Genomic DNA, 23,743 nt, shown 5'->3' on the forward strand with positions numbered 1-23,743 from the left:
AGAATGCTGCTAAAGAAAGTGATATTATGGCCAAGCTACTTAGAAAGAACCTAAGGATGCTATTGGGAAGAGAGAGGCCAGTTTGGAGGTTTATGAGCATCTATCGTTAACTAAAGATGATGGGGCACGGGGTGGATACTGGAGGGGGAGCAAAAGCAGCCAGTGAAAACCCGCACTCTTGTAAGTCTTCAAGTTGAGATTGAGAAGAGTATGTATAGAATGTACAAACAGGAGGAGAATCTGAATAGGGAAAAAGTAATTTTTTTCTTAGGATAAAGGGAGAAACACATGTAAGTAATCAGAAAATACAAAAAAAATTAGAAATAAGAAAAATAAAGCAACATGCAACAGTTCCTTCCTAGCTCAAGTTTCCCGATGATTCTGGCATTCTGCCACTTCGTTATCCTCTCCCCAACATAGCTGGCAAAGAGTAAGTAGTCCACAGGCTTGTTGTCTGAGTGGCTGGCAAGGCAGAGGCCCAGAACAAGCCTAACCAAGCTCTTTATCCCCAAATAAAGTCCTGATGGCTCACTGTCCTTCCCCAGGTAGGAGTATCGTGTGGAATTCCAGTTACTGCCACTCTTTGCCTTTGAGGGTAGTTAAAAAGGGGGACCCTCAGAGGAGCTCCAGTCGTCCTTATTCCAGGGCCCCCTGAACTGGAGCCAAGAGGCAAAGACATTATAGGTGTCAGCTCCTTTACATCAACTGGGAATTTTTTTGGCTATAGAAAGACCTGTCACAAACAGCACAAACTCATAAGAGATCAGGGCTCGCCGGAGTCACTGTTCCTGTGACATAATCGAGAGTGGGCTGGGGGAAGAGCCTGGTTCAAGAGACTTCAAATCTGTGCCCAAGCCCTGGTAATGGGGATTATAGCTAACACGTATTGAAGGCTCACTTTGTGCCACACACTGTTCTTAGGATTTTATTTGTATTTGACACAACTCACTTAATCCTTATAACAACCCTAGGAGATTGGTACTAGTGTTTGTCCCACTTGACCCTGAGGAAACTGAGGCATAGAAAGACCAGAAGCATCTATCCTGTCTCACAGAGTTAGCTCTTCTTTTTTTTTTTTTTGTGAGGAAGATCAGCCCTGAGCTAACATCCATGCTAATCCTCCTCTTTTTTTGCTGAGGAAGACTGGCTCTGAGCTAACATCTATTGCCAATCCTCCTTTTTTCCCCCAAAGCCCCAGGAGATAGTTGTATGTCATAGTTGCACATCCTTCTAGTTGCTATATGTGGGACGCGGCCTCAGCATGGCCGGAGAAGCGGTTCGTTGGTGTGCGCCCGGGATCCGAACCCAGGGCAGCTAGTAGCGGAGCACACGCACTTAACCGCTAAGCCACGGGGCCGGCCCAGAGTTAGCTCTTCTTGAACTGCTATATCCATAACGTGCTGAGCATCCCGAAGGCAGGCACCTCACCAGGAAGAGCAGTAGCAGTTAGCAGGTGCTACACCACCTTCCCCCTCCCATCAAGAGGGACGTTTCACAAACTGGTTTTTTTTTTTTTTTCCCCATAACTAGTGAGTTCCAGGCAATGCATTGGGTACTGGGAACAGAGCTGAATAAGACACAGTCCCTATCTCAAGAAATTTACAGTGTAGGTAGGGTGACAAAGGCTTGTGAGTAGGCCAAAACAGATGATGCCTAAGGGCTGCCTGACTACAAAAGACTCCCACAGTTTCTCCGAGTATGGACGCAGCCTGACACACACACGTGAGGTGCTGAGATCAGGGTCAGGCACACAGTGAGCAGATAGTCTTATTCTTATTCTTATTGTCTCCTGAATCTGACCCATATCCTCTCTCCTGTGGGGTTTTCCTCCTTCCCCTTGATTCTGGAGCCAGATTACCTGGGTGTGAATCACATCTCTGCTATTTCTGGCTTTTGTGGCCATGGGCACATTGCTTAAACACTCTGTGCCTCAGTTTCCTCAGCTGTAAAATGGAGATAATAACAATACTTATCTTGTAGGAATTTTATGAGGATTAAATAAACGACTACCTGTAAAGCACTCAGAACAGCGCCTGACACACAGAAAGCGCTCAGAAGGTGGTAGCTCAGCTCCTGCCTTTGCCCACAGTCGTTTCACTTGCAATAAAAAGGCTGAATTTAAATGCATCTGGTGCTGTTAGTTTAAGGAGGATAGGAAGTCTCGGGGACTAAACAAGAGGAGAACAGTTCCCCTGGGAAGTTGGAGGAATAACCCTGGAACTTGTTAATTAAGATCTTGTTAATGAATCTGCTTGTTAATGGTCTATTAAATAATCACACAATGAAGTTTACCGCACAAGTAAAGGCTTTCTCAAATGCTTGCTGTTTCCAATCCTCCTGGTCTAGCTCTGCCATCTAAAGATCTCGCCTAAGGGCAAGCCCTTCCAAATCCTTCCAAGTCGGACATGGCCCTCTTCATCTTGTCATGCCCGCCTGTCGAGCCTGGCTATTCTTGCAGCCGAGGAAATGTCTCTGGGGCAGAAAGCCCTCTTCATCTTGATTCTGCGTATCTTTCCTTAGGCTGAGGCATTATGCCTTGGAGCCAAGACACTTCCCTCCACAGAGCAGGAATAGAGTCACTGGCCCTGGAAACTGAAAAATAAAGGCGCTCTGAACTTTGCAGAGAAGAAAGGCAGAGGGTAAATTCCTTTCAGTGGGAATCTGGCAAAATAAAATTTCAGCTGAGATATCACAGATCTGTACAGAAAGTGGCCTGCCAACTTACATCCACAAAAGTCTACAAAACTTTTGTCCCAAACCACCTGGGAAAATAATGCTGCAGCCAGTGTCAGGGAATGCAGACTCTTCTAGAGCCCAACTCCAAGGATGAAACGGCATGTGGGAGGGCTCCCTCTAGGTTGAACACTCAGGTATTTCATAAACTACGTGAGTCTCCTAAGGCCTTTCTGCTCTTTAGACAGAAGTTCTTGGAAGGGGATAGATATATATATATAGTGTGTGTGTGTGTGTGTGTGTGTGTGTATTATCTATGGTGTGTGGGGGGGCATTTATATGGTTATTTTTAGATTATAAAACACATCTGTGTTATCTTTTCTGTTCAACAACCCTGTAAGGCAGGGCAAGGACTATTCACCGTCTCCCATTTTATATATGAGTTGCTGGGGCTCAGAGAAACGAAGTGACTTACCCAAAGTTACACAGCTAGTGAATGACAAGCCAGAGAGTCTGGCTCTGTGCTCCTGCCCTACCACTGAGCTGTTCCCAACGCCTCTATTTCTAGTCATCACTTCCTACTTGTAAATGTGCCAGGAGGTGCCCACCCCTGTGGTGGACCCTGTGTGGTCCTTCAGACTATGTCAAAGTGGGTAGAGCCAGCTGGCATTGCTCAGCACAGCTTGGCAGAGGAAATAGCGATCCTGGGTTCACTTATTCTCACAACAAATATTTATTAAACCACGTGCTACCTGAGGAGAAGGTGACCTGGAGTCACACAAGGAGACAGATACAGGCCCATGGAGGAGGGATAATTAGGCAAATAATGACAACACAATGTGATGAGTGTTTACAAAAGGGGAGTATGTTGGGAAAAGGACACCACCCCCAAGTCCGGCAGCAAAGCTGATGAGAGCATCCTCTAGCGTCTGAAGCCACCTGAACTCGGACCACACCCCTCTTCATGGTTCATTTAACCTCCACCCTCTGGCAGCTGTCCTCAGAAGGGTTAAATATTGAAGCAGAGAGCCAGTCTGCAGGTGTGGGTGACTAATTCTGCCACAGAGAGATTCCTCTAACCCTCCAACCCTTACATCTTTACAAACGAGCATTTTAGCATAAGAAGAAAGCTTACAGGCTGGGGAAGAAGAGAGAGGAGGCTGGCAGCCCCTTCTGGGCAGTATAATAGCAGTGAAAAGACAAGCTGGCCGGAGCCCAAGGAGCACAAAGTGTGCACTGGCTTCCCTCACATCTGGCTAAGCACCGCGAAGCCCTCCGCTGGGCCACCTCATGATCACAATACTGCACCGAGAAAGGGGTGGTCTGAGCATATACACTCAGCTGATCAGCAACAAGGAAGGAAAAGGGAAACAGCCCGAGGAGGAGCAAAGGCCAAGGGGGGAACTAGAGGTAGTTGGACAGATCCTCCCACGACAGGAGACTGAGAAGAAGGTACTGTTAGCAGACCAAGTGTCTTCACTCTTATCATTCCTGGGCTCCTTAGTGGAATCCCAGCCTCTTCCTCTCTACTCTCCTAATCCTAACTCGCCTCCTCCAAGGCCAAACTCCTCTGTGAAAGCTTCTATCTGAGACTCTTACCCTAGATGAGTGATTCACAAACTTTAAGGAGCACAGGAATCACCTGCTTGCTAAATATACAGATTTCCAGGCCACATTCCCTGAGGTCTGGTGTGGGCCCTGGAATCTGTATTATAAATACATTCTCCACCCCACTGCCAACCTGCCCCTCCTCCACCACTATCACAAGTGATGGGAAGCAAGCAGTCCTTAGATCATATTTTGAGAAACACAGCCTTAGAAATTACTCCTTCTCCTGAACTCCCAGAGCCTTTATTATCTGTTATTTTATATTATCGTTTCTTTTTCATATATACATCCTAACTACTCACCTTAACCATGGCCCCTCGAGAAGAGGAAGTATCGTCTCTGACTCCTTTGACTCTCCCGCAAACAGCACTGAGCACAGTGCTCTACACACAGGAGCTCAGGAAATGCTGTGGATGTAGAGCGATGATGACGATAAGGGGCCAGGGGAAGGAAAACCACAACAGAGAGGGCAGAGCATGAGGCCCCAGCCGGAGGGAACTGTTTTTAGTAGGCCTACGTGTGCCAGGCTGGAACAACCAGGCTGGTTTGCTTCGCCTTCTTTTTTTCCTTCTTCAATAGTCTTGGCACTACATGCCTAACCTCCCTCCCGAAAGTCAAGCCTGAGCAATGCACCTCCCATAGGAAACTTTGCCAAGAAATCCTGCCAAGAATCGTGGGTGCTCTGTGGCTTAGTTTAACAGCCAGAGAGTACTCTAGGTCTTGAGACCTATCAAGTCTCTGTGCAGGGCAAAGTATAGAGCTGAATATGAACTTCAGTAAAAAGACCAGGGCACTTGATCTTTCTCAACTAAGAAGGAAGATCAGCTCCTCCTTAACTGAGGACATCAGCAGGGTAACGGTCCTCCTTCATTCAAAAAATATTTCCTGAGTGTCTTCTCCATACCAAGCATGGTTCCAGGTGCTCACGGGTCTTAAGATATCATATGTCATCAGAAAGTATTTTATAGTGACTTATCTTTAGAAAGTGAATTTAAAAGCAAGACCCTATATGATGTGGGGCCTTGGAACCATATAAGCACCAAATGGACATTCTCAAGAATGCCTGGCCTAAGATGAAGTACTACAGAGATCCAAAGTCAGGTCTCAGGCCCTGGCAGAGAGAAATTCTATTCTTACTTTATCGTAAGCAATTCTTGGCAGCTCTGGAGTTCTTTCTTCCATTCTCAGATGCTATACTTTGTCCAGAAAAGCAAACCACCACACCCAGCCCCTTTGAATAAGTAACTCCTTCTTGCTTTTCAGATATCAGCTTAAAGATCACTCGCTCCAAAAAGCTATCCCTGACTCATAGACAAGATTAGGTGTTCCTGCTTCTGATTCCGTGGCATTTTATACTTCCCCTCTTATAGCACTTTTCATAACATCCTGCAATCGGTCCAGTAAGGCAGGGACCATGATCTATCTTGCTCATCATTGTATCCCCAGCACCTAACATGGTGCCTGGAACAATGCAGGTACTCAGTAAATACTGGTTGAATGATTAAATGAATTAACGAGTGCATCATACTCTCTATCAAGATGGAAACTGAATCATGCCTCATGTACTCTGCCACAGTTTTACCCACAATGTCCCTAAGAAACACCTAAGATGAAGCTGTACTATTCTTTCTGCAGTACCAGTATTTTATAACTGAGGCTAAGGGGTCACCCCCATACAGACTCCAGGAGGCACCTCCCATGATCAAAGATGGACACAACATTCCAAAGTCAATATAATGTCACCAAGAGCCTGAGAGTTATACTAGCCATAAGCCACCATTCCAGCTCTGTCATAGACTTGATGGTAAGATCTCTTTCAAATCATCAACTTCTCACAGACCCAGCTTTTTCATGAAGAGGGTAATTAGGTCCTTCAGCTGCAGGTACTCTCTTTGGGTAAAGAAAAAATGACAATAAAAAGCTACCCACACCATGACGGGTGGTTGGAAGAAGAGGGCAGCATGCGCAATGGGGCATCTCTATGGTTAGGAAAGGGTTAAGCCCACACGTCTGTCTGTCTGGGATCTCTTACCCGTAAATCAGCCTTGACTGCTGCTGGGTCTGAATGAAGCCCCACCAGGTTGGCCTGTCAGGAAGGAAGCCCATGCATCCAGACTTTTGTTGTTCTAAGGATTTTTTTTTTTTTTTTTTTTTTTTAATTTTACTGCTCAGGAAGGAAACCAAAGCCTAGGCCCTCACTGCAGTCCTGCTGACTACTTCTTACCTAGCAGGCGCTACTGTCTTTACCTCTCTCTACCTCTGAGACCCAACTCTTTCCTTTTCTAGAATTCCTTTGAAACCATGACTTTGGCATTTGGGCCTAAATCCCAGACTTCCCCCCCTTCTTTAAAAACTGAAAGTTAAGCATGTTCGGCATTTCTCTTCCCATCTCCCATGCACCTTTGTGGCTGTCTGTGGAAAGGACTGGGGATAGGGAGAGAGGAGAAGTGGGTGCTCTATGATCTACAGAGACATTTCGCCCCTAACAGTGACCTGAACCCCTTCTCTTAAACAGAGCCATGAAGGAACTGATAGAGATTGAGGTATCGGACATTTGGCCTCCAATGGCTATTTCTGCCACACACATATGTGAACAGAAGACTTTTCAAATATGAGGTACTATATTTAAATAACAGACTCAAATCCAAAGTCTTCAGGCAAAGGGTCAGTCTTTATTCCCATTCTCCTCCTCCCCACCTTTCCCACTGACTGCAGGGTCATTCTCGAGTACTCCCAAGCCCCACGGGGCTTTCCTTCTACAAAGAGAAAAACACTGAGTTTATCTGTGCGCTCGGGGTAACAGACAGCCCTCTTTTACTCCTAGGAGAACGCACACACACACTGTGGAAGAGGCCCATCCCCACCCAGACATGCCCTCCCCTTCCCCAGCTAATCCCTCCCCAGCAGCCCCCCCCCAGAGCAGTCCTGCCGCTGTATTTCTCTCCTGACCTACAAGGCCCCTTCAAGCCCCGTTCTAAGCCTCCCCCAAGCAGAGACAATCCATCATGCTGGGGGACCGTGACACACACAGATGGGGGAAGGTTCACAGATTTCTCTCACACAGGCAAGAGGGTAAAAGTGCCCGTGTAACTTAAAATCTAAGGACATACTAGAAACTCTGGGACTTTGAGTTCTAATACCAGTCAAATACCATTATAGCAGATCTCATTATACAGAGCCCAAATCTCTATCACACACAAATTCTAATGGCCCCTTTATTTCAAACAATATCTGACAACACAAAATTCCAGAATAAGAAAAGATGATGAGATTTGGATTCTCTGACCTGGGCCACTGCCCAGACATCTAACCCTAGCCAAGTCCCTTTCTGACCCAAAGACTCAGTTTCTTTAACTCTAATATTGCCTTGCTTCTAAATAAAACAAAGGGGGAAAAGAGGTCAGAGGGACACCAGGGCTAATCCTGGTGGGTGGATAATAATGGAGGGAGGTGAAGCAGCTGGCTAACACAGAAAAGGGCTCTGAGCCTTTCTCCCTCCCTCTTTCCACATTGCCATAAAGCATGAGTGTGTGAAAGGATCCTACACACACGCTAGTTGTTAATGACCCTGTGTTTGGCTATATCAGTGCTTCTAACGATGAAGACTATACCACTGGACTGTCCTTGAAATAGTAATAGCCATTATGCATTTAACACTTAGTTTGAGTGAGGAACTATTCTAAGCATTATCTGTGTATTTAATCTCATTCAGTCTTTCACAACAACCCTTTAAGGTTGTATAATTCCCACTATACAGGTGAGAATACTGAGGCCCAGAGAGGTTAAGTAGTTTGCCCAGGGTCACAGAGAAAGTAAGCTGAAGGGTCAGAATTTTACTCCAGATGCTGAACTCATAACTACTATGTGATATTGCCCCCCACCTGTGATCTGAAACACCTTCAAGTTGAGGCTCAAAGAAGCAAATACAGCATTTATTCCTCTAACAGGTATTTATTATGCTAGGCCACTCTGACTTGGTTTAAATCAAACCTCAAAAAGCAAGGTCAAATGAGAGTAATATAGGATTAGCTGGCACCTAAATGGGAATCATATACCTGAAAATGAAGCAAAGGTCTCTCCAGGGCTGGCCCTCACCCCCTCGCGACAGCTTTCTGACTGTCTGCTGCTCTAAGATGGATGCAAAGCCATAAGTCTCAGCCTGCAAATGAATTTCAGTGGAAAAAGACAACCCTCGTCTAGTGAGTCACATTCAGGCTTACTCGGCTTGATTTCTCATGAGACTATACCAAAAGGTTCCTTCTTCACACACGCGGCTCTCGACGTTCCTAAAGCTCCATGTCTGCTGAACAGAATGTCCTGGACGCGGCACTATGTCTCCCCCAAAACACAACTTTCATTTCCTCTAGGTCATCTTCAATCAGACACATTCCACAGAGAAAACTGACGGTCAAATGTCTGAATTGCCAGATGGTTATATGCGTCTACAAAACCCCCACATCGCTTGTGTGTTCCCAGCTTTGACTAGGCTCTAGGTAGGAACTTTTTTTCTCAAATACACACCAAAAGCAGATCTGTATTTGTGGACTCCACGACAGCGGATTATAATGCTGTGGGAAAACATCTGAGAAGGGGAAGATTCCAATCTTAGGTTTCTAGAGAGTTAGGAGAGAAAAGCAAATTTTATATTATTTTTTAAGTCATGGAAGACTTTTTAGTACCCAAAATAATCAACACAATAAGTCTATATTTGAGAAAGGTAATTGCACATATGTCTTGAAAAACTCCCTACATGTCTTTGTCATTATCAAACGTCAGGGCATAAATAAATTCTTCCTTTCTTTCCTCAAACCTCTACACTTTCGTGATAGCACAGTTTTATAGCACATACTATCCAGTGCAATGCAGAAGAGTGGCAAATTGATGAAAATGTAAAGTAAAAATTAGATTATAATCATCACCATCAATGTATTCAATACTCAGCTAACGTATACTGAACCCTTCGATGTGATTGGCACCAATGCAAAAAAAAAAAGTTTTTAACACTAAAACTAAAATGTGACCAATAGAAATGCCACGATTTAAATGGTATTTTAAAAAAAATTTTAAGGCATTTTAGCTACTATACAGCAATAAGTTATTTTTAAGTCTGCAGTTCATCTCTCTTTAATGGGGGAAAATGGCACTGAGAAATGCTGTTAAACTGTAGGAAGAGAATATTCAAATCCAAAAAGTATTACTATTTTGGTGTTAAAATCGTGTGGATTATACAATAAAATGTATCATCATTCCAAATCCCAAGTAATTTATAAAGATTACATTCCAACATGTGCTCTGATATCTAATTGAACAGAGGGACGTAATAAAAGTTAAAAATATGAAAAACCATTACAAAAATATAACTCTATTAAACGTACTGTCATTCCCAATCCCGAGTATTTACAAAGAATACATTTCAACGTGTGCTATTTATTAACCAGATGGATGTAGCTAATAAGGGTTAAAAATAAGAAAAACCAATATAAAAATATAATTCTATTTTTCAGTTTCCTCTTCCCTGCCTCATGAGGAAAGGGGGTGGGGAGGGAGAGCAACTTTTGTTATTTGGATACAATGTGTGTTTTTTGTTTTCAAAGCAAAAAGGGCTACCAAATAATCAACCTGGGGCCGCTGACCGGAAGGCAGCCCCGGAAAACTTCCCGTGGGAAGAGTTCCAGAAATTGCCCGGACTTTGACGAGCTCCGCTGTGCTGGCTGCGAGCCTCAGACCGTCAGAGGCGACCACGACTCGCCTCGCTCGAATACCAGCCACCCTGCCTATTCCCGAACCCCCGGACTTGGGAAACATTCCCCGGAACGTTTTGCAGATTTGAACTGCAGGAGGGGGAAAACGTTTCGAATCTACAGGAGAAACCTCAAAGTCCTCGGGCGCCCAGGGAAATGCTAGATCCAGATGCGCGTGGACACACGTCCATCCTCCCTCATCAACGCGCCCTGGCGCCCGCCCTACTCCCTCCTCCCACCACCGCCTCCCCCAGCCTCGGCCCCCACGCCCCCTCCACGCGCAGTGTCCCTCTCGCCCGCTCGTTCCGCCACCCGCCCACCTGCCCGGTCCCCCGTCACCCGACATCCGCGTGGGCGTGCCCCTCCCGGGTCACACTCCTCCCTACCCCTCGCCCCGTCCCCACGCTCTCCCTGCGGCTCAGACGACGTACAGGAAACCGACCCGGGCTCGGTTCTTAGTGCGACCTGGGGGCGCGGGACGTGGAGGGCGGGGCGGGGCCGGGTGGGGGGCGAGGCGGGCGCTCGGTCCCCGCGGCCGCGCGGGGCTCCCTGGCCCGGGGGCAGCGCCCGAGTTCTCCCGCCGCCTCCAAGGCCGGCCGAGCGACGGCGAGGTCGCCGGCATTTCTGAAACCACTTGAACGCCATCTCGGTGGCGAAGGCTGAGGGGTCCTTTTCAAGTGAGCCAACGGTGCGCACTCTCTGGTCCTTCCTCCCCCGGCCCGGCCTCGCGCCTCTCCGCGCCCCCTCCCCCAAACGATCAATTACCAGCCACCCTTCTGCCGGGAGCGGCGAGGGGCTGGCTGGCGGCCGCGAGGAAACGGCAGCCCGGATCACTTCTGCATGACAATTGATGGGAGGGAGGGCGCGAGGCGCGGAGGGAGGACGGCTGCGGTGTCCGTTTTCTCACCATGGTGATTAGGCATTCTGGCCGTGCGAGCAGGCAGCCGCCGACCAGAGCGGCGCGGCGTGGAGCGAGGACGGAGGCAGAGAGCGAGAGCGGGCGCGGGAGCGAGCCCAGCCGCCGGGCGGGCGGGCGGCGCGCCGAGCCGAGCCAAACCAGGCCAGATGGCTCTGCAGCCATCAGGGACTGCTCCCGTCCAGCCCGGCCCCACTTTAGCTGTGCAAACATTTCTTTATCCCAACAAGACAATTAAACCCAGCAACATGAAAAGGAGTCTCCAGGACTGCGTTGGGAGTGAACAACCAGAAACAACCACACACATCACAGGAGTTCTCGCCCCCCCACCCCCACCCCCCACCCCGAGCACCCGGGGAGCAGCTGAGCCAAATCAGGCTAGGTCTGGACAGTCAGTACAGAGGAAACAATCTGACCCATCTCGCTCTGGCGATTTGCTAACCCTTTCACAGTGGTCATCTGCTGCAGCTACAATCCAGGAGTTCAGCCTGGTGACCTGAGAACTGCCCCAAACATTCTCCCCAGCAAGAGCAATTCTCATAAAAACCCAGATTAGGGTCCCTGCCCACTCCAGTCCCAGAACCCTTGGGAAGTGTCCCTCCTAACCCCTCCCCCCATCATGATGTAGCTGGCCCTCCTCATTCTGGGCTGCCCTGGGTCTATGTGGGCTCAGTTGATTTGATTCTTAGGACATAGGGTTTTCAATGATACATTCCTTTATAAAGACGCATCTCAAATTACAAAATACCATCTCCTACTCAGGGCTTTGGGGACTCAGAATGATTTTTCAAATATATCAAAGATGAGAGCAAAGCAGAACATCCAGGAGCTGCTGTGAGCAACCTGGCTTCCTGCCTACCTGGGAATCTGCCCCACCACAGAGAAGGGCCAAGGAAAGAGGGCCACTTGTGGTCAGTGCCCAGAGCCCATCCCTGAGGTGAGCCAGAAGGCAGGGCCAGTCATCCCTCCACGTGGGCAGCTGTGGTCTCTCTCAGCTCTCGGGTGAGCATGCACACTACCCAACTCCAGTTTGGGCTGGCCAAAGACTGTGTCACCCAGGCAGGAATCTGGGCACAGGGGTGGCCCACAGAACAAGCAGGAAACGCATATGATCAGAGCCAGAATGCTAAGGAGGTAATAAATGTATAGATTTTAGCATAAGGCAGCAGACAATACTTATCTTCCCTTTTGTGGTAAAGTTTCCTTAATGAGGAGATGTTTATTTTAAAAGCCCGGGGAAACATATCTGTAGACACTCCATATGTAAGACACACGTGGACTATTTGTAATTGGTCCATAAATTTTAGCATCATTTCCCTGGACAAGGAGCCTTGGAGACGGGTTCAGGGAGTGACAATAAACAGGAGTTACCTCAGTCCCCTTCCTGGGGAATTATGCATCCTCCACGAACAGCTTCTCACAAAACACTTCTCCCTTTTTCCAAATAAGTCAGTCCTGTCGAGTAAAGGCTTCTTTTTTTCCATAGAGCCCAACACCTACCTTAGGAACCACCTGTGATGCCAGGTAGATGAACAGGCAATTAAACCGGAATCATCGACTAGAAGAGATAATACTTTACCCAAGTAGCTACATTTCTTTCTACAAAAATGCATATTTAATCACAAAAGCAATCCTGCCTATCAGTACCCAGATTTAAGGAAAGAACATGTGTGCATTACACCACGTCTGCAGGCCCCTCTTTCAAACGCTCTCAGATGTGGACATATCTGCATATGGATGCAGTGTGTGAGCAGGGGGTGGCTGCGACAGTAAAAACTGTCAGTGTTTCCACTGTAAAACTGATTTTTCATTGACCTAAAACTCAGTCATAAAACTTCTGCACTAAATAAGGGACACACACATACCCATACTCACCCACCCCCACTCCAAACAAAACCCTAAAGCTAAATGGTTATTTAAGAGTTTTACTGTTGTATATAATTAAAACATTTTCTTTTACATTTTATGAAAAAAATATTTTATTTATATGAAGAGAACTGAAAAATGAGACAACCCTATCAGAAATTAACTCTACATTTTAAGAATAAAAACCTAAAATATACATGGTTAATTTTGGCAATCTGGGCAAAAGCCTCTGGATCCTATTAGCCCCTTTGAACACTTCCTATCCTCTCTGTTTTAGTCTCCCCACCCCCCTCACTGCCCCATCTGCCCCTCAAGCTCTCTCATTGGAAGCAGTCTTGTATACTGTCACTCGATTATCTGAGAAATATTACTCATTTCAAAACGGTTCTGTAGGGAGGACCTGAAAGGCATCTAGTGGGAATAATCAGGCCTTCTAACGGCCCTTAAATATGTATTTACATAAAACAGACCATAAATATTCCGACACACGTCAGTATATGACAGGAGCCAAGAAAGCTGCTGCAGACTTTGTCACAGTGCCTCTTCAACCCTTCCCTACAGAAAAATGTTTCTCCTGCCTTCCAAAAACTCAAAGTCAAAAGCACAAACGCTACCTGGCACCACACTGTGAAGGCTGCTGCCCCACCTAAGGAAAGGAAAGGAGAAAGGAGCACAGATCCATGGTTATCACAGGCTAACTGTCTCCTCTTCACTTTGCACCTTTGTTTCTTGTTAAAGATTAGTCACAAATGCAATTCTAGATAAGAATGTGGGTGTACAAACATCCTACACTCACAGACATGCCTTTAGGTTTAATGTTTGTGTAAGAGAAAAAAGAGACAACAAAGTATTCTCTAAAGGGAGAATATTTTAAGCAAATAAAAGGGGAAAGGGCTCTAATTTATATAACACTACAGTTTCAAATGAAGAAGTTTCCCCACCCTTCTGATCAGAATCTCATTAATTTCAAGGTCAGAATTCCATTTCACTTTGGGAGACAGACTCATTTAATTTTTCTCCACCCAGGCGTATTCCTGTATGAGGGATCCATCTCCACAGGGGATGGCACCACCACACAATGCAACCCAGGCAAACAGAAGAGTTATGGCTCTGACACTCGGAAGGGAATGGAGATCCACATCTATGGGTTCTGACTTGACTAACAAGCTTCCTCCTGCTCTGCAGGTCTGAGACAGGTTTGGGCTAAAAAGACAGAAAAATGGAGACAAGCTGAATTTGTTAGGAGAGAAGAAAGGAATCTTGATCTCCAGATGTTACTTTGTGGCATATTAATTTTGAGAGGATTCATTTTCAACTTGTATTTGGAGAAAAAGGGGGCAGGATCTGTCACACTCTAACCCAGGGCAGTTTTAGCCAGAGGTCAGATTACAGCCAGCCCTGATCACTTACACACTGACAAATGAAAACTAAACTAAACTAAAATAAAACAGACCAACACAACACCAATCCATGTTCTGCAGGTACATCCAAAAAGCAGGATCATAACATACACACACGTCAGCTGTACAGAAAGGGAGATGGCAAAGCCAAGTGAGAGAGCCCACACGGGCAGCTGTGCTGTCACAGAGCAGCCTTCTCCCTTAAGTGGGGAGGTCTCCAGCTTACAGACGCTGACATAAAAGACACACTCGCAACATATTTCAAAACCAAAGAGCGATGGATTTACAAGGCAGGTTGATTTTATGATGACTTTTATTGAAAAGGTACGCTGGGTTTAGGCAGATGCCTTTTAGCGCAGGAAAGTTAACACAGTGCCTAATTCAAGGAGACAGCCTGAGGAAGCAGTGCCGACAGGGGAGAGAGCTGCAATGTCTCTATTACTCTCCTCGGCATCATAAAGAAAAGAGAAGAAAATGGCATTCGTGTTGGTGGTTATAGAGAGGACAGGAGCACAAAAAATAGAGAAGAGGGGAAAGCAAACCTCGGATGTAGTTTTCTTAAGAAAATAAAAGGAAGCAAATTTTAGAACAAAGGGTTAGGTGGAAAAACACCGTCAGTTCATAAATTCTCACCAGGCTTGAAGAAAACTGCTCTGTCTACCCACAGCCCAAAAGCTTCAAAACACAATGATTTTCTGATTATATTAGAGGAGAAGATTGCAGAGTTCAGCACACCCAGTCTACAAGTTCCGCATAAAGGTTTAGTTCCAACTATTAGTGAGTCTAGCCAGGGCCCAAGAAGGCACTTGGAGAACATGAGAAGGCTGTTCTGTAAGCAGAAATTAATAATAGTTGTGAACATCAAATATGGAGCAGTCACACAGGTCAACCGTGTCTGGTCCTAAAAGTGAGCCCCAGGATAAGCATCCAGCAAACCTGGGAAATCCCAAGAGAAGTCGGCTCTCTAGCCTTGCAATCGCAAGGAAAACACAGCTGTTTGAAATGTTTTATGGTGATTGACGACACCTTTGTCCTTCTCTGAAAAATAGCCTGATGTGGACAGGGGCTGAGAGTTGTGAAAATAAAATCATGTGGAGTTCGCTGGATGTGATACAATGGAAAAGCTAAAAAATAACGCCGGGATTAGAGAAACATCATGGGGATAGCACAGAGAAGAGGGTTGGAGGAGTTCCTTCAGGCCCCCAAATTCCCTAGGAACCTACACTGTCTAATGAAATGACATTCATGCCACTACATATATGGCACCCCTCTTCACTCCAGAGTGTGCCCAGAGAATAAGCCAATGGCACCCTGGAGAGAGGCGGTGCAGAGGCCAACTTGCCTGTGGCTACCTTCAGAAACACATTTCCTACCAAAACTATCAATCCTCGTTGACAAGAGACAAGGAAACGTTAGCACTCCACAGCTATTGAACGGGAAGTAGTTGGCCCTTCCCGTTACTAGGAGCACGAAAAATGCCACCGACCTGTTACACTACTGTAAGGCAGGGCTCGGTGGGGGCTGGGGAGGGCTCGCACCAAAGTACTTACATCTGTCATTCCGATCCTCTGGGCTAGATGAGGTTTCCCGATCCGAAATGAGGCCAGAGACGGCAAAAATCTTCTTCCCAGTGTCATCAACCTTAAGTGAACCGGGGGAGCTAGATGGCAGCTGTGTCCCAAAGTCATATTCCTTGCCATCTGCATCTGAGAAGCGCAAGTGGGGAGACTCTGTGTCATGGCAGTTCTTAAGTCGCTTGGCCGGCGTAAAGGCTGACTGATAACTCTCCCGGTCCTCAGCGGAAGCAAAGGGACGGAAAGCCCCCACTCCACTATGATTCAGCATACTGATTGGGGTGCAATCTAGATTTGGGGGAGCGAACTGAGGGTGGAGGTGTAGTAAAGAAGGGGGAAAATCACGATTGGCAAAAGTGCCTGGCACCCCACCTTGCCGATGGTACATAGAGGCAAAGGTGTAGGAACCGTTGGTGAAGGGAATATGCACATCCTTGTCTACTGAGACAGGTACGCCAAAGGGTCGTGGCTGTTGACAAGGGATGGAAGCATCACGGCTGGCCTCAGCCGTGGACGCCAGGACCATCAGTGCCGGGGATGCCAGCGGGTTGGGGAGGTAGGACGAGTTCTCCATCTTGAAGGCTGCCCGGTGTAAGTCCATTGGAGTGTCTTTCTATGGTCGGTGTCACACGAGAAGCAGTCTTCCCCGGGAGGGAGGCCAAGCGGCACCTGGGATCAGGGCAGGGAATATTACTGGGGAATCATCCCCTTCTAAGACCTGCAAAACAGCAAAGAGAAAAAAAGAGAGGAGAGGGAGGTCAGGAGGAAGAAAAAAGGGAAACCCCAAGTGATCGAAACACCATCCTTCTGGCTTACAGATGCTCGAGCAAGAGACACCATAGGCTTTAGGAGCCAGTGGGCAGCAGCATCAGACCATTTTCATTCAGGAAAATCAATAGACAACTTACTGTGATGTACGGGTAGCTGACTTTGGTCCCTACACGTTCCGGGTGAAATGTGCCTGAGCCCAGCAAAGGAAAAAAAATCATAAAACCTCCAAATACAATATTCCCTGAGCAAATGAGCTTTGGAAAGCCAAGTTATCCAGTAGATTAGGTGGGGTCTATATTTTAAAGGGCTTCCACTTGCATACACCACTCATGGCAGGCCTGATGTTCAAACAGAGACCAGGTCCTACCTAAGCGACCCCCCACTTACACATCCTTTCTTCATCTCCCCTAACAACGCCCTGATACTGAAAAATCCCTAAATCAAGCACATCTAGACCACGAACATCTGTACATGTTAGTTGGTACAAATTGTACGTATGGATAAATCACACACATTGACACATACATAAACACATCTTCATGTATCATCTAAGACTGTTTACAGAAAGAAGTGCTATGTGAAGAAACAACAGTAGCATTATTTTTGATGCACTCTCCTCTCTAATCATGCAGGCTCTCTCTTCTGTGAAGGAACAAAACCTTCATCAATAAAATGCCTGGCGTCTCTGACAATATTTAAAAACATAATGGGTGCCTTTGGCATATGTTCTCTAGAAGCGTCTGTCTTCCAGGGGCAGCAAAGAACGGATTGGTAATTTTAGTTACTAATGTACTCACTGTTAAATAGATTTGTAAACAGCCTCGAATTTGCCATTAACATTTAGAGCAAAATGTTAACAAAATTTCTGACTTATTTTGCTCTGCTCATTGGCCCAGTCAGAGTTGATGTCTGATAAAGGCCCCTGGAACAAACTGGAGTTCGGAGAGACTTCTTTCAATTTCCCTTTTAAATTTAGGTTGTACATTTTCATAGCCAGTAATTCCGTTTCAAAATTTATTCTGACTGGGGGTGGGGGGTGGGAGAAGGACTATACCTCAAGTCAGGATAACGAAAGATGAATACTAGGACTCATTAGCTTCAAAAATATACACTAAATAGAAACGACGAAACTCCAAGTGTAACCAAAAATCACCATATTCTACAAATTTTATCCTTTAAATTGAGAGTTACGTCTCAAACAAAATTTACTCCCTCCCTTAAAAAAACCTACCTAGATAATGGAGCATCTTTGATACTCCCTCAAATAGAGAAACCTTAAACAGTAGATGAATCCTCCTGGCTTAATGCAGCGCAAAGAGAGTACTTCCTTCTCCCATCCTGTGGCAGACGTGTCAATGACGGTTATGAATTGGGAAGATGAGTGCACATCATCAGACTGTTTCCTCATTTGGCATCTTTCCTTATAGACATCATTGCTAAATTACCAGATTATGTATCTCACATTAACGGATTTTTCTCTCTTCCAAATTTTAAATAACTTTCCTGTCAAGTTATAGCAGTGCAGGGAATGATCTGCCAAGGACAGCCAGTTAGCCTGACAAGTCTGGGAATCCTGTTCTTGGCTGTTTTCAAATCAGATTAATGGTCACACAACATGGACACTCTGAAAGTGGGTCCACGGCTGTTCCAAGGGTTCTAAGCAGCTCTTTGCAACAGAAATAACTAACTGCTTGTCTACCAACAAGCAATATTATAGGAAGTAAGCTGGAAAAAAGACCAAACATAATACACCGGGGGGCCAGGGAGAAATGTTTTCCCCTCAAAATAACATTACCCAGAGGATTCACTTTCTACTTTTACTTCCTAGACCACCTCATTACGTTAAATGAGTTTCATAAATTAGTAATCTGGCGACAGGACGGGACACTCCAACAGAACACGGTGAATCATTCAAATCTGGTTATTCCTCTGAAACTTCATTATACTGAAAATAAATCAACAATATTTTTCCAAGCCACATCTTTTACTCCACAGTGTGGGCATTGGTCTCTGTGGGGGAAAGGGGGAATGCTTTTTCTCTTTTCCCTTTTCTTTCTTACCCCCTCTTCACATTAACAACTTGTATAGATGAGGCTTCAGCAGACCACAGTCATTATGAAAATCTATAGTTAATACACTCCCAATGTCAAAATGTCATGGGTTTAAACACAGAACCCAAAATAAGAAAACTAACTGACCCTCTTAATTAAAAAAATATAGATTGTAAGATAATCAGCTTGATGGAGCTTTTGGGTGACTGTAAAGAACGGGGCAAAGAGAAAGTAACTGTTACTTTTCTGCCTCTATGCTGATTTTTTTTAATTTAGCACTTCGTGCAAATCCAGATTAAAATAACTCCAGCTATTGATCCGAGCAGTGGAATTGACATTAATTTTAGTTCACTTCTCACTTTGCAAAGGGATCAATAGGAAGTAATAACAGCTGACATCCCCGCTGAAAGGAGGAGAAAGAAGGGCTGAAGACAGAAATCGAAAAGCAACCAAATAAATCATCAGCTACTTTTCCACGGCATCAGACAAACTCCAAACAGATTGCAAAAAGTCTTTGTTGAATTAACTAAACAAGGAGGAGGGATCAATCCACGAAGCTAAATAAATTGTCTGGCAGGCAGCGAGGTTGGACGGAGGGACCAACAAATATTGAGTTTTTAAAATTTCAAATCCTTGACGTGATGGGTTTGGGTCAGGTCTGTATGTGTGAGAGTTTGTTAAATGACACACTCGCCCCTGGTTCAGAGTGATTACAAAACGCCAGCTAACTGAATAATTAGTGAGATTACTAATTGCGTGGTTAAACATGCCAGAACCAAGACAAATGAAACGAAGAAGCTGCCGTTTGGAACGTGAAAATGTCTGAGGCTGGGCTGATGCGCAGCGCTCCCCGCTCTCTGGCGCGAACTAGCCACTTTCGCATTGAAAAACTGAAAGCCAGAGAGCAAGTCCCAGAGAGTGGGCAACCTCCCAGCCCAGCCTCTGACCATCCCTGTCCGGGGTCTGAGCTTCCTGACCCGCGCCGGGGATCGGCGTAGAAGGAAGCGGCGCTGCTGTTGCTGCTGCTGCTGGGAGCCAAACCCACTTGCAAACGACTGCCACAAAGAAAGCTGCAGAGCCTCTTTCCCGGAGCCCGAGCTCTGAACGCCCACCAAACTACGACTCTGCTGGCAATTAAAACGCACACACAACACTCCTCTGCTTATTACAACAGGTGACATTTTTGTGGTCTTTGAACCGTTTCCAAAAGCCAGGAATTAAAATAATAGAACAAATTAAACGATATTTTTCCTTTGCATAAATAAACTTTTAAAAAATTAACAGGCAACTTAAAAAGCAAAGAACAATGGGAAATGGGGCCAGGGGGAGTGGGGGGTTGTGAAGAATTCAGGAAAGATTTTTTTTTTAAGTTCACAAACTTCTTCGCTTGAAGAGAATTCCCGCACACCAAATGCCCAGGGGGTATTTGGAAACACCGCTCTAAGAGAAATTTTTACCACCGTATGCAAGAGCTCCGGAAGCATAAGGCTAACACGGTTCAAGGGCTGGGGCCAACGCCCGCGGTTCAGACCTGGCCGGGTATGGGTCCCAGATTTGGACCCCGACCCAGGCCGGGCTTGGCCAACGGGGACGAATCTGAGACAGCCCGGCCTGTCCGAGTGCGGGGCTGCGGGGCCGCCGGCTCAGCGAGCGGGTGCGGAATTCAGCCGGTAAGAGTCTTAACCGGGAAAAACCAACTCTTTTAGGGAAAACGGAGGAGGCAGAGGAAAAGGCGAAACCTACGTAAACTTGGGGCCAACGCAGAGCCGAGCCCACCAATCCTTGGCCTGATCTCTCTCTCCAGTTCTCGGTTGCCTTTGCACAAAGAATACTTTCGGCCCCAACAACCTCCTCACGAAACAATCTCTTGTAACTTTGGGGAACGGGGGCGCCGGCCAGGGAGGAACGGACACGTGCGAGGGGCCCTGGTCCGCAGCCAGGCAGGGCCCGCGGGGCAGGGGCTCGGAGGAGGCTGCCTTCGATCAAAGAAAGTCCAAGGACCTCGTGCCCCGGGACAGCCCCGCCCCGCGGGTCACCCCGGTCCCGCCGCCGCGCGCCACCGGACTCCTGGATTCCAGCTCTCCCGCAAAGGCGGGCCGGCGCGGGATGGCCGGGCCCTCCTCGATCCAAGATAGCGGGCCTGGGGTGCGGGAGGGAGGGTTCTGCCTCTCGCGCCGCCGCCCACGACGCGGCTCGCAGAACAGGTGTGTGTCCCCGCTCGCTCCGCGCCCGGCCCGGGCCCCGTCGGTCACCGGCGGCGCGGCGCCGCCCTGTCCTCGGCCTTCCCCCACCTCGCCCCGGAGCGCAGCCAACGCAAGCCACCTCTGCCGGGTTTCCGAGGGCCAGGAGGGATGGGGACGGAAGACGCCCGCATCGCTTTTCCTCGACGATCTTGCTGCCTTTCCCCCCTCGGCTCGTTTTCTATTTGCGGGAAGAACCCCCGAGGACCGGCAGAGGAGGAGGCCAGGCTCCCCTGCCCGCTCTTCTCCCTACAGTCTGACCCGCTCTTCCTCACTGCCCGCCCTTTTTTCTCTTTATTTTTCCTTTCTTTCCCATTTGCCCCTCAAGCCGAGTCTGGAGCGGAGGCGAGAGGCTGGACGTGGCTGGTTGGCATCGTGGGAACGGAGCGCGAGTCTTCCCTCTCAGCTGCTCCTGGGGCAGGGAGGGGCCGCAGGCCGGAGACCCCGGACAGCCCGGCCCGGCCCGGCCCGGCTGAGCCCCACACCGAGCGCCCCGCCCCATGCACTCACCCGGTGCGATGCGCGCCCGGCTCGGGCCCGGGCCCTGGCCCTGGCCCTCCGCTGGAGCCGCCCGCGCCAGGGCCCGAGAAAGCAGCGCGTTCTTAACGGGAAGCGAGAGCGCTTCCTCTGCCTCCAGGTAGCCCGAACCCCTGCTACCTCAGGGCTCCCGCGCGCCCTTGCCGGCCGGGGTCCACCCGGGCCTCGAGCTCTTGGAGGGGTTCCTGGAGCCGAGGACGGACCGGGCATCCCCCTCCGATGGCCTCACCACGGTGGGCGGCCTCGCCCGAGGGGCCACACGGAAACTCTCCGCCCAAGTTTGTTGTGCCCTGGAAGAAAAGGCTTTTCCCTAACAAAGCACAAAGGCGAAACGCCCAGGCCAAGCCCTGAAAAGCCCGGGGTTGGGGAGGGGGGGCGGCCGGAGGCTCGGGAGCGCGGTAGCGGGGCCGGGCTCCGGGCAGAGAAGGTCGCTCGGCCCGGGCTGACGAGCGCGGCGCCGGGGGCGGCAGGACTGCAGCGACCGGCGTGCTCGCTGAAAAGTTTTGTTCTCAAGTCGGAGAAAGAGAAATTGTTACTCAGTTTAAGGCAGGTCTAAGATAAAAATAAAACTACAAAAAGAAGAACTCGCCGCTGTCTATACGGTGGTCCTCCCACCCGGCTCCGTAGAAGCGGCTGAGAGAGTCCCGACCCCGAAAATCCCGGGAGACCCCCCCATGGGTCGGGCTGCTCTAAGGCCAGGCGGGTCCAGCCGAGCGGAGCGGGGAGTTTACCGTTTGCATTTATCTCAGTCCACCTCTGGGCCAGCACCTGCCTCCTTCCTCCCCACTGCGGCTCCCCTCACCCCACCCCCACCCCCTCCACGCCCTTCACACCCGCCCCGGCCGGGAAAGAGTAAGCCGCGCACCCGGGGGCCCAAGGCTCCCTGCCTCGCCTCGGGTACCCCACCGGGCCGGTCGCGTGTTGTGTGGGGGCGGTCGGGGTCCTTTCTCATTCGGATCGCCCCTTTCCCATCCCGCCCGCCGCCTCGGGCTCCCCGCTGAGTACGACCGGGTCCCGGCCCCGCCGGAAATCACCGCGGGACACACAGGGGAGCCCGGCGAGAGGGCATTCTCGCCATCGACCCAAACAAAGTGAGAACGGGGCTTATTAAAAGATGGAGAAAAGAAGTCCTCCCTTCCCTGACTGTCCCCTCACCCTCCCTACTTGTCCAATTCCCGCGTCTGGTCCCTCCTCCTCGCACCCCCCCCCTCCAAATAAAACACCTTAAGGAAAACTCAAGACGGAAAGTTTGAGTGAGGCAGCGCACGGAGTGCGCAGGGCACCGATGCGGGGAGGCACCGTCGCGAAGATCCGAGACGTGCCAGTCCAGGTCCCAGCCCCCGCCCCTGTCGGGGGGGAGCGCCCGAATCCCTAGGAAACGGAGCCGGAAAGTTAGCCAGGTTCCTGAGCAACCCGGCGGCCCTCGCACCCACCCCTGTTGTGTATCCGCACACATCCACACCCCTGTCTGGTCTCCATACTTGCCGTGGAAATTCCTGGGGAGAACGGTCGCACTTTTCAGGACACGGAGGGAAGAAGGCGGTGAGTGCAGTGCATGAAAAGTCCCGGGCGCGCAGAGCCGGCGGAGGCGGCGGCGGCGGCGGCGGCGGCAGCGGCAGCGGCAGCAGGCGGCTGGCCCCGGGTTTGTGCTCGCGAGCTGCCTGGGATTGCATGTACAGATCAAGAGACTCGGTTGGTGTGAGAGAAGGAGCAGTGCTGCCTCTCAGCGCTGGCTCTAATCAGTGAATGAGCCTCCACTCTCCCCGGGACTCGGAGACACACACACGGGCGCACGCACACACACGCACACATTCTCTCACACTCACACACATACAGGCACTCTGAGCACTGAATACATTAGGGCACTAAGGGACTCTGGGAAATGGAGTCCAGACCCAGGGCACTCCTGGAGAACAGACCTGCTGGCCCTCGCCAAAGAGCTTGAAAGTCTTGGGGTCGAGAGACATTGTGGGAACTGAAGAGAGCTCTTGCTTTTGTTCACATGCCCCCTCCTCCCACAGAGATCTCAATGAATGGTTTGGTTTCCTTCTTCCTTCCTTGAACCAAAAGTGACCGAGAGTAAATGGGTAAATCTTTAAGACTGATACCAACTGCAGCTAAATGACTCCCATATCCTCGCTCCCTCATCAACTCTGCTTTTTCCAGAAAAATCTTACCTACTGCTTTGCTCCTGGAATGCTTCTCCGGGTCTTTGCCCATAATAATAAGATAATAAATGAATATAAATAAAACTGTAACTTTTAGAGGGAATGGAGAGGGCCTAGCTTAGTACGCAGATTTCAGAAGAAAAAACTCTATTGCGGGGCAGGCACGGTGGCATAGTGGTTAAGTTCGCGTGCTCCACT

At 48.6% G+C, this 23,743-nt stretch overlaps 1 protein-coding gene across 2 annotated transcripts in view; it reads right to left on the bottom strand.

Annotated features, from left to right (window-relative positions):
* The window catches only part of RNF220 (ring finger protein 220), a 220,585-nt gene extending 197,585 nt beyond the window's left edge, over positions 1-23,000 (bottom strand). For both annotated transcript variants that reach the window (XM_014796427.2, XM_014796425.2), the window contains exons 1-2: positions 22,863-23,000; positions 15,755-16,496 (exon numbers count right to left, since the gene is read on the bottom strand). In XM_014796427.2, coding sequence (XP_014651913.1) covers positions 15,755-16,379 — 625 coding nt within the window. In that variant the 5' untranslated portion in view covers positions 16,380-16,496; positions 22,863-23,000. The remainder of the gene's footprint in view (positions 1-15,754; positions 16,497-22,862) is intronic.
* Between the last annotated feature and the right edge of the window lie 743 nt (positions 23,001-23,743).

The sequence above is a fragment of the Ceratotherium simum genome, chromosome 22 (genome assembly GCF_057802395.1).
Source record: "Ceratotherium simum simum isolate JZ-2026a chromosome 22, ASM5780239v1, whole genome shotgun sequence".
In the NCBI taxonomy this organism is placed as follows: Eukaryota; Metazoa; Chordata; class Mammalia; order Perissodactyla; family Rhinocerotidae; genus Ceratotherium; species Ceratotherium simum.